This window comes from Giraffa tippelskirchi, chromosome 1, assembly GCF_054371585.1.
Source record: "Giraffa tippelskirchi isolate mGirTip1 chromosome 1, T2T-mGirTip1v1.2.pri, whole genome shotgun sequence".
Classification (NCBI taxonomy): Eukaryota; Metazoa; Chordata; class Mammalia; order Artiodactyla; family Giraffidae; genus Giraffa; species Giraffa tippelskirchi.
The window spans coordinates 36,892,311-36,908,933 of NC_137275.1; the positions used below are offsets into that span (position 1 = coordinate 36,892,311).

A 16,623-nucleotide genomic window follows, 5' to 3' on the forward strand; every position below is an offset into this window, starting at 1 on the left:
AAAACAAAAAGTGAGCCAATGAGGCTAAAAAGTCATTTCAGCTGCCTGCTAAACTGTAATACTCTGAGACCTCCTAAGCAGTGGCAAGTACAGCTGTGTCCTTTTTTCTTTGCTATAATTATCATTAACATATGCAACAGTGACTGTATTATGCCATTTTCATCTAAGGGAAAAACCAATGATAATCAGTAGAAAACTTTAAATTGGGAAAAAGTAACATATGTATAGACTTTAATCTGGCAAATTTTAGAGGGATTATATAAATATTATACTAAGTGGTATAGAATTTGTTTTGCTTATTTATTGACTAATTAGATGTTTTATAAAAATTTGCAAAGGAAGATAGATCATTTCTTAACTATCATACTCATGCTATAAGTACCAAGATGTCTAAATGAACAATGTATACAGGCTTTTATGAGTATATTAGCATGTTTCAGGTAAAATACATTTTTGCTTATGTTGATACTGTTTTGATAATGCTTTTTGTCTCTTATCTTGTTAAAAGGGATATCACAATTCTGCCTTAGTGAGAGGTTTCAATTTTATTTTGTGTGTTAAGGATTGAGCAGGGTACTAAACACTCAGAAACAAATAATTACTGGGTTCAGGAAAGTAGAATTTGGGAATGTTTTCTTTCGAAAGGGCATTTACTATATTAAAAGCTATTTTACTTAGCAAAATAGGTCAGTTAAATTCATAATAAATGATAGTTAATAATTCAAATGATACTCATTAAGGATGCTAAGAAATAATAAAACATGCAATTTAAAAAAGTAGTTTGGTTAGATACACATTTTAAATGGTATTTTAAGAAATAAAACTCAACATTCTATTTATTGTAGCTTAAAGTACATTACTTGCAGCTATTATTACATGGTAGGGAAAAACTGCAAAATCATAGCACAAAAATTTAAAAGAAAGGGTCTAATGTAAATTACTGAGACAACATTAAGTGTCACAGAGAAATATAATTAAAAGTCTTACCATGTATTATCGGTGCTAAGAGCATCATGAAGACTAGTAGCTGTGATGGCCACATGGTCGTGAGCTCGGCAGTGAGGGTGCCTCAGGAGTGAGTGTTCTAAACTTAAAATAAGTGTCTTTCTGATTCTTTTTCTGTATCCCAAGATGGATGATTAAAAACAAAACAGCTCAAAAAGAAATATTCTTCAAAACAGAAGCACCAATACCCAATTCAGAATCCTGCAAACAAGAAAAAAAAAAGTTATCAAAAATAGGTTTTATCATTTCCTTGAAAGTTCCCTTGCTGACAAGAACATCTGTATACCTCCCCCCTTCTTCATTTTAATGAATACACACATCATATATAAAAATAAGTAAGTAACATAGAAGACATTATTAACTTATTTATTACCACAGTGTTTATTTCCCAACCCCCAAACTTACTGAAACAAATAATTCAGTCTCACTGGACAAATTAATAAACTATACTCATTAGTATAATAATTAATTTGTATAATTTATCAATTGTGTTAAATACATTTGGTGTTTACTCAGAGTAAATAGTATCCATAAATATAATGTTTATTAATAATAGAAAAGTTTAAAAAAATCATTCATTATGATTACTATATGTGTAAACAAAAAAGTTAAATGTATGAGTCTTACTTTCATTCCAGACCCTGAGAATAATTCAGAAATTATTCTACATTTTAACTATATTACTTTTCAAATTATTTTTGTAATTAAATTTGTGAAGATTATAATTTATGTTAATTAATTATGCTCAATCATAATCAATTCATTTAGCAGAAGTTTACTGAGTGTCCTCTAAAATACAAACTATTGTGCTAAGAACATAGGGCAAAATATTGAATAAAACATGCAACCTATTTTCCAGGATCCTATAACTAAAAATAAGGAATTTTGCTTAAAAGCATTAAATACGTATAGAAGGCAGTAAAATTTTAAGCATTGTAAAGTTATTTTACTGAACCAAACTGATATAGTTGCCCTCTCTTTAAAGTTTGCACATATATATCTTAGAAAGTAAAAGTATTGAAGGTACAGGACCCCAATTTTGAAGATGTCATTTTTCACAGTGAGCGTCTTTAAAACTGATCAATCAAGTACTAACTGGGTCTTCCTTTTCTTTCTTTCTTTCTTTCCTTTCCTCTCTCTCTCCTCTATTCAAGCAATTATTGACAGTATATATTTCACTATTGTGAAATAATGGGAAATATATTTCACATTTTGAGTATAAATCTAAATTTTTTTCTGGAAAGAAATATTCAAAATAGAGATAGTTTACTGAGGATTTTAATAACCCTCATTCTATCAAAACACATTGGAAAATATTTCTGAAGTGCTTGCATTCATTATAAGGCAAAATTACACAGATTTATCTAAATTTCTGGCACTACTATTCACAGTATGTAATTAAGAGCACAGGTTCTGAAGCAAGACCATCTAATCTGAATTATTAGCTCTACTAGTGGGCTTCCCTGGTAGCTTGGACAGTAAAGAATCTGCCTGCAATTCAGGAGACCCAGGTTCAATCCTTGGGTTGGGATGATCCCCTGGAGAAGGGAATGGCAACCCACTTCAGTATTCTTGCCTGGAGAATCCCATGGACAGAGGAGCCTGGCAGGCTACAATCCATGGGGTGGCAAAGAGGCGGGCAGGACTGAGCAACTAACATACACACAACTCTACTAGTACTAAGACTTCGGTAAGTCATTTAAGCATTCAGTTCCTTGGTTTCCTGTCTGTTAACGGTGGGGAAGCAATGTTACTTAATTCATATGGTTACATGAACATTAAATATGTTAAAATTTGTCATATATTATATGCAATACAAAAAAATATGTACTGTTCAGAACAATAAGTATGAAAGTGCTATATATCTTAAAAATTCTTATATATCTCATGAATTTTCAATTTTATCCTACTTATACTTTTTAATGTGGTTGTGTAAGAAGCAAGATCATTTGAAAATTCAAGCAAAAATATTTACTGAATCAATATTGTACAGATAGGCTTGAAATAAACTAAATCTGAAAACAACAGATATAATAATTTTCTTTCTAAACTCACAGACATAATGGAAAAACTAAGCTCATAATAAACACTCTCATAACATTTTACTTTTACAAACAGAGAAAGCATTGACAAGAAAAAATGAGGTTGAGATAAATAATGTGAAAAGGATTTCTGTGCAATATTTTGCTTATGTTTTTCTTATTAACACTTTGACTTATAAGAAAACATTTAGAACTTATATTTATTTGTCATGTCACAAGTATACAACTCTTTCTGAAAATAAATTTGAAAGCAGGTACTAATTTAAAATAGCCTTCTTTTACATGCATGTGATTATGGATACTTAAATAAGGATATGTAAGTTGACTGACACATCAACAAGTAAACAATCCCCCCCAACATTCAATTATCTTTTCTTCCCCTCTATAACTGTAGCATCAAGAGACATGCATATGTACACAGACAAATACACACAAACACATGCACACACACATATATGTAGAAGATAAATATATACAGTGCTATTTTAATAGCAACTCATCTAGGTGAGTTATTTATTCACCATTTCAAAAACATATACTAAATATCTACCATGGTAGATACTATTGAGAATGCAACTAAAGTAGAAAAATTTTTCCCACAACTTCTCCTGTAATGGGAAAATCATAATAAATGAAGTCTCCATATAAAGAGAAGAATTAACATTTTTCAGTTCTTATCATATGACAACTACTTTTCTAGGTATTACACAATTATATGATTAAATTATCCATACATATCTATCATGCAGATAATATTGTCTAATCTCTACTGAGAAGGAAAATCAGACATGTTACTGAGCAAGAAATTCAAACTGAATGTCTGCCTCCCACATCAGTGCTCTTTCTTCTCTCTATGGTAGAAATAAACAAGATGTATGAGCATAATCAGGGGTGTTACTTGTGGAAAGGAATAGACAAAATATAGCAAGTTTTCAAGGGAAGACTTCGGCTTTGCTTAAACATGTTACATAATTGTGCTGAGTAGAGAACAAAGGAACAACATGGATACATGAAGTAGGTCTGGAGGGACAAAGAGAAAGAAGAAGAAAGACATGTTTAAAAAGGAAGCCGGACAAATTATAATATTGTACCCTTTGAAGGAATCAAAAATTATTTCCATAGTGAAATATGAGTATCACAGTTATGAAGTAAATTAAGTCTAGTTTTAATGAAAACCAGTGGTTTATTTCATGTATTTCAACTTGATGAAGCAACAGGGGAAAATTATAGAAAGTATAAGAAAGTGATTATCTATAATAATGACTTATTTTAGGATATCATGGCAGGGCATAAAGCTATGTCTACTAAGATTACTTTGACCTTGATTTATGCACAAAAATTTGCTTTCACGATTACCGTGTAACCATGCACTGTTTACTGTGTAAACACCTGTGTGCAAACAGAGGTGGGGAAAGAAATTTAGATGAATGGAATCTATTATTTGAGGACAGTGACATGTTCTCACACTCTAGCCTCACCATCCATGGACCTTTCACTCACAGTCTAGCAATAATATGCTAATTTGGAGGTACAAATAGTAAAATTGAAATTTTAGTAGATAATGTTCCAGACCAGACTGTTCGTAATCTACAGAAAAATAAGCCATTACTCTTTCAATACTAACATTAAAAAAAAGAAATGAAACTTTTTGGAATGATTTTTTTTTTTCCAATTACATGTTGTTATTAGCCAAACCAATCAGTTTTCATATCAAGGGGATTTTTACTCAAATCATTTCGGAAACATAACTCTTCAAAAACACATAAAGAAGAAAAACCAAGAAAAGACATAGACTCATTAAATCACATTTGAACAAAATGATTACTCAAAAAAATTTACTACTAATAAAAAGAATTTGACAAGTCAAGTTCAACATATATTTCCAACTGTAAAGAATTTCTTTAAACTTTTCCATGTACAAAGTTCTATGTTAATACTATGGGTCAAATAAGGAGAATGTGGCTGAAAGTCTAAAATATCACCATTTTAAAACAACTTTCAGTAAAATATGGATGCCAGAAGGTATACTCACCAATAATTTAAAGTGCTGTGCAAAATGTGATACGTGTTAAGTGAGATATTCTAGAAACGTGTGCGCGCGCGCACACACACACACACACACACACACAACTTGCCAGATTGTCTTTTGAAAGAAACAGCAAAGGACTTAAAAACATGCTGACTGAACATTCTGGTGCTAGTCAAGTTTACAAAGCTCTCTGAATTTCAGTTTCTTCAACTGTATAAGAGAAAAATATACACCTGTATTTTGTTGAGAGGATTAGCAATACCATAAATCACTGGGGCTTCCCAGGTGGCGCTACTGCACCTTGCAAATGCCAGAGACATAAGAGACAGAGGTTCAGTTCCTGGGTTGGGAAGATCCCCTGGAGGAGGGTATGACAGCCCACTCCAGTATTCTTACCTGGAGAATCCCCATGGACAGAGAAGCCTGGGGGTCTATGGTCAATAGTGGCCACAGAGTCAGACTGAAGCAACTTGGCACACACCGCGCATGATGCAGAGATATCATGTCATCATGCATGTCTACCAGTGCTTGTCTGTCATTCACCAATTCCTTTGTTTCCTTAATTTCTTCAAAACTGAGGAATAGACCATATGCTTGACTCCCACACTTCTCACGTATTTAGGAAAATCATACACAGTCTCCTTGAGAGAGATGCACACTGTCCTTAAGAAAGCTACAGATGAATAATGGACACTAAAATAATGTAAGATTTTATTTTTTAAAAAGAATTTTCAGTATTTTCTTCTTGTTTGAAATACACTGTGTTACTTAGGATATTAATTTCCAGTAATAAAACATATTAAATTACTTTAAAAATTAAGTTGTTGTAAAAATTACTACTGAAAGATAGTTTCTAACTTACATCGAAGATTATCAGAAGATGGCAGACAGTTTTGCCTGTTATGTTATCAAAAATCTGGAACGAAAGTCGCGCAGTCATGAAGGACTCTTTGCAACCCCATGGACTGTAGCCCATCAAGCTCCTCTTGATGGAATTCTCCAGGCAAGAATAATGGAGTGGGTTGCCATTTCCTTCTGCAGGGGATATTTCCAATCAAGGGATCAAATCTGGGTCTCCCACATTGCAGGCAGATTCTTTACTGTCTGAGCCACCAGAGAAGCCCTCAAAAACTTGGATGGAATATATTTATCTTGATTTGGTTATCTGTCATCCAACAAAACTTATAACTTCAGTACACTTAACAATATTAGAAATGAAAAATTGAGGTTGATGAAAGTGTTCTAATTTATATCATTAATATTTAAGATTATAATTATGAAACTGTGATTTGACTCGTATTCAACTAAATATTAAAAAAGTTCACAATATGGAAAATATTATACAAATGCTTTATGTAAGTAAAATCTTTCCTCATAAACTACATGGAAAATTCCTTATTCGTTCAGATTAAAATTTAATAAAATTCCTTATTTAATTCAGATTAACCTTAATTCATATCTAGCACAATTATATGCTAAAACTAATTTTTTTTGTTACTGCTGAAATAAAAGTTCTTCTGAACTTAGGACATTGATTTACTTTGAGGAAACTGGTACCTTAAATTCTGATGGCATACTTTTTTCTCCATTTAATTTTTTCATATTGCTTCTCAAATCATATTTGAAAGTTTGTTTTATATTTACTTTCTTTATACACTCTAAATAAAGATTAGTATTAGACTGAGAATGCCATTCATCTTGGAATTGTTGCTTCTACTTTAGCTATTCTTAACCACACATCTATAAAATAACTTAATCTCAATCTTTTCCAAATTAAATTGCATGCCATTATTGTACTTTTTCCCTCATAATAACCTACCAAAGACACTATAATATCTTCTTTATAATATTTTTATATCCTCCAACCAGTTAAATATTCACTTATTACAAATTCTGCTAACTACAAATTGTATTCCATATCTACTTTACAAATTTATATTAATCAACATTTCATTTTATATATTTACATGTTTTGCCATTTAAGTATTTTTAGAGTTTGATTTTTTTCACGTTTGGCACATGCCAAGTGTTTAAAATGCCTTGTGAAACTGTTTTAATAACTGATTGGTACATAGTCCTATAACACCATTGCTAATTATAAAACAACAGTTTCCCATTCAGCAACATTTCCTCATTCCAAATAGCTAAACTGTAGCTATTTTCTAAAAAAAAAAAAAACAACTCTTACTTTAGAAATGTTTATAAATATCGTTTGAGTGTAATCTGTATTCTTCCAAGGTTATTAGACAGATTTTGAAATTTGAATGATTTGCATTTAACATTAACAAATATTAACTTCTTAGCAATATAAAACTGACATATTGTAACTTAATGAAAGTGATACATTTTCAAAAAAAGTTTATCCATATTAACCAAAAAGGATCAAGTGTTTCTGAGAGATATTCATTTAACAAGGCTGGAAAATATATTTCAAATAGAGTATTTAAGTATGCATAGATGCTTAGATAAGGAGTTTAAGTGCTAATTATTCAAATTTAATATGGCAATATTTCCATGATTTATTAATATTATACAATCATAAGCACATACAGGTCAGTGCTCCATAATCCATGTCCTATAAAACAATAGATGGTATCTATTCTCAAAAACATGTCCTTCCAACATGGTTCTACATGGAAGACTCATTCTGCTGTGAATGGATGCTCCAAGTTATAATTAACTCTTAGGGAAAAGAAGTAGAGCTGTAAAATGAAAAATGAGATGACTATTACACAACTTCCTCCTATCACCATCCTATAAAATATTTAAACGTCTGATGTTAATGATCACTGGATGGAAGCAAAAAAAGTTTTAAAGTTCAGTCTCTGAATAAAATACATAATTTTTTAAATGTTAGCTATAATTTGCAATGTCTAAAACTTAAAAAAAATACTTATTCTTTAAAGTTTTCTTGCTGCTTGCCAAGAGAATTATTATATATAACTTCTCAAATGAGAGTGCATTTGAGTAGACTATGGAATTTTTAAGTTTGTAAGGATACTTGTGCTAGAGCATGAGTAGATAAAATTTGAATAAACAGTGGTTGGAGAAGGATTATTCTAGGTAATGAGTTGTTATGAAGAAAGTTAAGAGCAGATAAAAAACAGCATACTGTAGAACTCTAATTTGTCTAGTATGTAAGGTCTACTGCGTAAGTAAGGAGCAAGGAAACATCATATAGAGAAGCATTTGGGTAGAAGAGAAAAGGTTGTGAAAGCTATACAAAGAATTTGAATTCAATTTACTTAGTTTTCAACTATGAATTTTGAAATTTTATTTTTTTATTTTAAAAGCACAATTTGCATAAATAAAAATCACTGCAAACATTATCTTTCAAAAATGAGGGTATATATTTACAGTGAAGGTGTTAGTCAATTCATGGAATTCTCCAGGCAAGAATACTGTAGTGAGTAGCGCTTCCTCTCTCCAAGGTATCTTTCAGACAGAGGGATCAAGCCTAGGTCTCCTGAATTGCAGGCAGTCTCTTTACCTTCTGAGCCACAAGGAAAGCCCCAAGAATACTGGAGTGGGTAACCATTCCCTTCTCCAGGGGATCTTCCCAACCCAGGGATCGAACCTGGGTCTCTCACATTGCAGGCAGATTATTTATCATCTGAACAACCAGGGAAGTCAAATATTTATACAAAGTATATTTAAAATTTTTTTTAAATCCTCTAAATAACTTTTAAACACTTGAGCATTTTGCTCTAAAAGTAATTTATGTGAATCATCTTTGGTTTGATGTAAAGAGACTGAGTTAAAATATTAAATGAAATAGAAGTATTAAGTGAACCATCAAATTAATAAACTAACTAGTATTTAGATAGTACCTAACATGACACCACACAAAAACATCAGCAACTTTGCATTTTCATAATATGATACATTTGTCAGGGTTCTAAACTTGCATAACATCTTAAGCAGCTGCTATGCTATCTGAGATCAAATACTGATTTCAGAAAACTATAACACTTTCAGATACAATGGCAGTGGTGTGCACTGGGCAATGTATTACTGCCAAATAACAGACTACGTGTTTAACTGTGCTACTTATCTGTTCAGATGTATATTTTATGAAACATTCAAGACAAATACAACCTGGAAGAAATTTCACATACACTAAGTATATGTTTGCATTGACCTAGAACCAGATGTGGCCGTACTTTCTTAGTCCCTTATTTATGCACATTTTTTAAAAAAAACTTCCTATCATCAAGTATTAAACAAAGCCATCAGAATCAGCATGAATAGAAGGCATAATACGAGCTTTGGAGTGAGAAAGTTTCAAAGTTCTCTCTCTTCAAGCTGTGAGCTGTATGACCACAGGAAGATGACTTAATTTTTCAATACTCTAATGTTCACATCTAAAATTAATACTTATTCCACCAGATGGTTAGAAGGCTTAAATAAATGTTATGCACATACATGACCTATAAAGATACCTGGCAAGAGCAGGCATTCAATATGTAAGAAAAATCCTTGTTTTCATTTAATAAAGGGTTTTATATTCAAAAGTAGGATTATAAATGATAAATGAGATTACATTTGGTGCTGACTGGGGCAGAAGAATGTTCAATAGGAATCGATGATTGGTTGTGTGAGAACTGGGATAGAATCAGAAAGTATAATGTAAATACCACACTTTTAGAAGATTAAATTGGTCCTGGCATACTGAGAAAAAAATGGAGAGGAAGGAAAATTAGGCTAGTGGTATTAGTAACAATATTAGCTAGAGTTTGTACTTTGGGAGTTCACAGTGACCTCCAAGTGTAGAACTGCGATTTAAAGTATAGATTACTTAAAGAAAAGTCAAGACAACGATTTCCCATGTTACAGAATATGAAAGTTATATATTTTGTAAGAGTGGAAAGAAAAAGAATAAATCAAGATGAAAAATAAAAGGAAAAAATAGAAGATGGTTAAGAATATACAGGAAAAAAAATAGATTAGAGTTAGAGAGAATAGTCCAAAAGTAAAACTATATTTCCACTAGAACTTTCCTGAAGTCTTCATTCTTTCCTCATTCCTTCCCTACTATTGTCTCACAAATTCCGAAGTGATAAGAAAAAAGATCCATTTGTATTCAATTATTTTTTTTTTATTCACCCACCACGCTTTTCAAGCAATGAAATGCTAAATCTCTACCCATTGTTTGAAACACTAACAAAGTATTTTTTACTGCTTAAGTAAAACACATATTGCCTTATAATTATATTTCAAACATTATTTGATGTTATGTAAGAAAACAGGTAATCCAGAAAGGTAACTTTTATAAGAAAGTCCTCTAGAGTAAAAGTCCCATCTAATTGTCTTTCAGATAATGTTATGATCTAACAAGTGTCTATTAATGTTTAGGAACAAATTTGGATTTAATGAGCAATGCTATTTTTAGCATTAGGGCAGCATATAATTTAGCCATGAAATAGATTGATGTTTTACTATGGATCATTTCCTTGCAAAGTGTCCTTGAGTTAACCTTTTCCCTGAGATTCCACAAAGCATCTGGTTATTTCCAATAGGCTTTGGATAAGATATTTGTCTCCACTGATATGTTCAATAGGAAATAAAATAAGTAAGTTTGAAATTAACCTGAGTATAAATAATAGCATTAATGCAACCGTTTGAGAAACAATGCTGTTTGAAATGAGATAAGTAAAACTTAAAACTGGATCTCACACCCTTTCCATGTATATGATTTAAAATAGATACTCTTGTCTTTACAAATGAAAACTTTTGTCATCAATAAAATCTCAAACTTTTATCATCAATATTAGCTGTGAAAAATAAGCCTGATGAACACAGCCATTATTTAAAAGGATATTCAAAAAATCAACAACTGTTTTATGCCATTTATGATAATAATCAAGGATTGATTTCTATTTCCAAGGGAAGTAGAAATTAACAAAGGCAAGCAAGCTATATTTAATACATGCAGATTTATCAGGTTTCTATTTCAAAGTAAGTAATTCCACTTCTGACAGGAGAAGGTGAATCTATTCCAAAATCTAGAGCATGGGGTAAAATAATAGTCCTCCCCATAATAACAATGACCATTTACTGATTCCTTACTATCAGGCACTGTTGTAACATCCTTAATTTATTTTAAAAATAAACATTAATATTAATTCTGTAACAACTCCAAAGAAAGGGGTTATTATTATTCCTAACTGGCAAATGAGGAAATTGCAAGACCAAGAGGTTAAAGAGTTTGCTGAGGTCACAAAGCTAAAAATAAACATGCTCAGATTTGCACCTGAATAGTCTAGATACATGGTGTGTACTTTCATTCTTAAGATCCTACTCTGTCTCATCACTTCCATTGACTATTGACTCTATAGCCTACATACTATAAACTGTATGTTTGTCTAGCTTCCCCAAGGAGTCATATGTTGAATACAAATACCAATGTGATGGAATTTGTAGGTGAGGGCTTTGAGAGGTGATAAGGTCATGAAACTCAAACATTTCTAATATTTATTGGATTTTTATTATCTGCCCTGACTTCGTGATTGGGATAGATTAGTATTGTCTTATGCTGCTTCCTTTTTGACAATTTTATAACTGAAATCACCTGGGTACTTCATAATTTACAATCATGATAATATAATCTATCTAGTATAATTTTATGTTACAAGTACAGTACCAGGGTTTGCTGGAGAAATAAAAAAAACAAATGATTATGTTTTCTCTAGCAAAATTTTAAAAATATCATACCAATGCAGATAGTAATACAGTTGACACTGGTAAAAAGCTATTTGCATAGCTGGGAACAATAAACTTTAAAAGTCAACTTAGATGCTAGACTCATATCAAGCTGTAGGATGGGTTTAGACAGCTGAATGGGGAGGGCAGGGAGTCACAACACTACTTGTCTGAAAACAGTGACAGCTACTAAATAACTGACTTAATTAAAAGTAAACCCTAGAATAGAAAAGCTACAAGAACTGAGGTAGTAATATCAAATTCATTCTATTCCAATTCCTTCAGGCACACAAGGGGAAAAAAAAAAATACTCATCTACTTACAGTTTCTTTGAAGACTTTCCAAAACCAAATGGAATGCAGGGGAAGGTAAATCTCATTATGAGCTAGATGCTTATATCAGAGTTTCACTGTGGTTTAGTTATCATGACTAGTCAGTCCCATTCATCTCTTTCATAATAACAGTTTGACTTTAAACCCTTGATAGTCACATAAAAAAAAAAAAAGATCAGTATGTATCTTTTCAAAAGAAGTTTAAACAAGTATTGATAATAAAGAGATTACTATAAAATAGTGGATTTTTTAAAAAATGTGCAACAGATAAGGTCTAAAAATAATTCCTTTAGAACCTCCTAACATAAGGATATCTATATATTTAACAAGCCTTGTTAAAGAGATTATGAAAGAAATGTATTGCCCTTTAAGAGTCATACAGATAACTTTGCTATGTTTCATTCCTTGCAGGTAGTGTATCAGTAGCAACCAGGAAGGAGGAAAATTAGAGGTTTTGAAATTATCTCCTCTCAGTAGGGTGCACCTGGATAGGTCTCAAATTAAACATCTTCCTTAATGGCCCATTATGGAGTATCAATTCCTAAAATACCCAAAGGGAGTCAGGGACCATTAATGCTAAGGGAGAGTTTCTAAGGTTGTAGCATATGATGCAATATTTATGCTGTAACTTTAACATGACTGAGAGTTTATTTAAATATACACTTAATGGTTTTAAAATCAATAGCTACCACAGTCTGTTTTAATATAACGCCAAAACACAGATTAAAAATTTCAATGCATCAATACATTTTTATATTAATACTTTGATGATTTAAAATTTACAGGTAGCCACCAAATTATGAAACGTGTCATTTTGCAAAACTCAACTTTTAAGACAACTGCTTGTACCTCAAAGTATATTCTTCATGGGGAAGAAAATTATATCTAAACTATATTTAATCTTTATAATAAAGTATGTATAATTTAGTAGAAATAATAATCATTATAGCATCTATTCTTCAGGAGTTATAAAACAAGTATATGATGGAGCTATGGGTATTGCTGCTTAGGGTAAAGAAACATTTTCATATCAGAAACATTTCCTCAACTTCCAGGATTTAACTAGTAGGCAAAATGGTCAACAGGAATTAAACAAAACCAGAACGAAATCATGTTTATGTTCCATTCATCATATTTCTAGCCCTACCACTATAGAAGCTGACCTGAGCAACACTGGGAAAAACTAAAAAGCAATTACATTTGGGAATCAGTAACCAACAGCCTGGGAAAGAAATTGTCAAGGAAAAGAAATAACTTGAAAATGTCCTAGTGGTAGTACCTCAACAGAAAAGGAGACCCTAAAGAGGTTTCACTAATGTCCTTAAATACAGAATAATAAAGGATGTATTTAGAGAAAAAAAATAAAAGTCAAGTCCTGTTAAGATTCCCATAATTAAAGAATTTTATAACAGAACTTATTCTACTTAGCCATTAATATACTAATTTATTGATTAATATATATGTAACACATAATTTATATAAATGTCATATAATATTAATACAATTGTAACATATAATCTTTTATCATATTCATTTTTATTCAATAAATATTGTGACTTTAGTAACCTGATAAAACAGAATGCATATGAATAGATAAAACAAAGTGAAAGTGAAGTCGCCCAGTCCTGTCCGACTCTTTGGGACCCCATGGACTGTAGCCTACCAGGCTTCTCAGTCCATGGGATTTTCCATGCAAGACTACTGGAGAGTTATCATTCAAACAATCAGTTTCTAACTCTCAGTGTACTTTCTATATATCTGGAATATTTTATAATTATAAAAATAAGTGCCATCTTAAATTATAATAATGTCAAGCACTTTTCATTTAAAAAATTAAACTGAATGACTCCTAAAGATGTCTACACAAATAACAGCACACATTTTCTGATGTAGAAAGATAATTAAACCAATCAAATATGGTGATTTAATTAAGACAACTGGTAAAAACAAACCAACAAAAAAAGAGTCTTGTTTAGTCGGAAGAATAACCAAGTTGTTCTTGTTGTTGTTGAAAAAAATAGTCCCATTAAGAATTGTGAAAAAGCATGAAGACCAAGCCACACAAACCATACACATCTCACCTAGAAGTCTTTATACTCCATTCTCTGGTTGTCTGTACTTTTTCAAAGTGTTCAAAATCTACACACATCAATGAAATCAAATGAAATTTGAGCAAGATACTATTTTATATACAGTGACTGTTTTTTATTTCCCATTAGAAAAGAGGATGCTATAGAATTACTTCTAAGTTATATTTAACTGAGTTTAGGCTAAAAGTAATCCATTCTATAAACTATGCAACTGAAAAAGCATAAGGAAAGAAAACTTGAAAAGGAACAGTACAAAAGTTGCTGCCTAAAATGATTGTGACAAAGATTACTATTTAAGATAAAAACCTGTACGAAGCTTTCCTCATAAAATATGAGCTTCTTAATAATTAAGATATCTAAAATGGCTTAATGGCATCTATTTATTTAAAGATACTACAGTTTTGATCCCCTAGAAAAAGCTCTTCTCCCTGCCTTTGGTAAAAACATCTTTGAGTTATATAGTTTAAAAATCACATTGATGCTTCAGTACATAAATCATTTCTTTCTTAAGTCCTTTCTCTGCAGAATGGTGATGATTCACAAGGACAATTCAGGAACACCTAGGTTCTAAAATAACCAAAATTGGTAAATTGTACAAAAAAGATATATAGTATCATTGTTCAACACTTGGCTCTAGCTAGAAATATAGTAAAGAAACACAAATCAACTGTGATGGAAAATCCATCAGAAACAACAAAGCTGGCAGATTACTATACACAGTAATATCTGGACTTTTTTAACCAACATTTTATTTATCTATTCGTCTAATATAATTCATACTGAAGGCAGATAAAGAGCCAAAGTACATGATTTTCTACCATGGGCACTGCCAAGGCATCTCTAGGTTAAAAATGTTTTGAAGCAATAACTATATTTGCACTAACTTTGGAGCAGTTAAAATTTTGCAAATTAGAATAATTACAAAACTTTACTTTTTAGAAGCAACAATTATCTATGTTATCTGGCTTTTTTTTTCCCCTAGTACACCTATGACTACTGAATAAGATATAGTTGAAAGCACCCAAAAGACTATTTCTTCTTGTTTTGGAGACATTGATTTACCTTTCAAGGATATTAACAAAAAATAAGATATGCTCTGAAATATCTCAGAAACTTGCATTTTCAAAGAAATATAGTCTTGCTTATAGTAATATTTACCATTGCAACAATTTTTAATGTTATTCATGAAACATAACACAGTTTAAACACAAAGCTTATAGCCCTTACTTTTTCCCCCTAAACCTCTTAAAATAAAAGGCAGATAATTATTTTTCTTTGTAAAGCAATAAGATTGTTTAGTCAAATAAAATAATGGCCTTTTGCAAAGGGTCTCTTCTTTCTTTTTTTCTTTATGATAAGTCTTATTTATTATCTTTAATGAAAATGTATACTTTAGTATCTGATTCTTCTAATTAGAAAATAAATGAGTTAGAAGGATGAAATGTACAGAGTGAGTAACATAGTCAATAACAATTTAGTATCTTTGTATGGGGACAAAGGTAGTCAAAAGACACAAAGTTCCAGTTATAAGATAAATGAATACTAGATATATAATGTACAAAATTGTTTTAACTATTATACCAGTATAAGGCCATAGATGTTCACTAAATTTATTGTGGCAATCATTTCATGATATATATATATAGTCATTATGCTGTACAACTTAAACTAATACCCAGTTGTATGTCAATTTTATCTAATAAAACAGGAAGAAAAAAAAAAAAAACACAGAAAAATACACTCTCAAACCAGAGATCAAATTTCCAACATTCACTGGATTATGGAGAAAGTAAGGGAGTTCCAGAAAAACATCTAATTCTGCTTCATTGACTACTCTAAAGACTTTGTGTGGATGACAATGAACAAAGAAAGTTCTTAAAGAGATTGGAACACCAGATCACCTTATCTGTCTCCTGAGAAATCTGTGTGCTGGTTAAGAAACAATAGTTAGAACCAGAAATAGAACTGTCAAGTTCAAAAATGGGAAAGGAGTATGACAAGCCTGTATATTGTCACCCTGCTTATTTATCTTCTTTGCAGAGTACATCATGCAAAATTGCCATGCTGGATAAATCACAAGCTGGAATCAAGATTGTAGGGAGATATATTAACAACCTCAGATGCAGATGATACCACTCTTACATCAGAAAGTGAAGAGGAACTAAAGAGCCTGTTAATGAAGGTGAAAGAGAAGAGTGGAAAAGCTGGCTTAAAACTCAACATTCAAAAAACTAAGATCATAGCATCCAGTCCAATCACTTCATGGTAAATAAAAGGAGAAAGAGTCAAAGCAGTGAGAGAGTTTATTTTCTTCGGCTCCAAAATCACTGTGGATGGTGAGTGCAGCCATGAAATTAAGATCCTTGCTCTGTAGAAGGAAAGCTATGACAAACCAGGGTAGAGTATTAAAAAGCAGAGACAAC

At 31.4% G+C, this 16,623-nt stretch overlaps 1 protein-coding gene across 4 annotated transcripts in view; it reads right to left on the reverse strand.

The window, feature by feature from the left end:
• ADGRL3 (adhesion G protein-coupled receptor L3) overlaps positions 1-16,623 on the reverse strand; it is an 885,081-nt gene that overhangs the window by 544,449 nt on the left and 324,009 nt on the right. For 3 of the 4 annotated variants that reach the window (XM_081506741.1, XM_081506647.1, XM_081506805.1), the window contains 2 exons: positions 12,102-12,256; positions 988-1,206 (listed from right to left, as the gene is read on the reverse strand). In XM_081506741.1, coding sequence (XP_081362867.1) covers positions 988-1,042 — 55 coding nt within the window. In that variant the 5' untranslated portion in view covers positions 1,043-1,206; positions 12,102-12,256. The remainder of the gene's footprint in view (positions 1-987; positions 1,207-12,101; positions 12,257-16,623) is intronic. The other variant, XM_081506859.1, reaches the window with a different exon arrangement.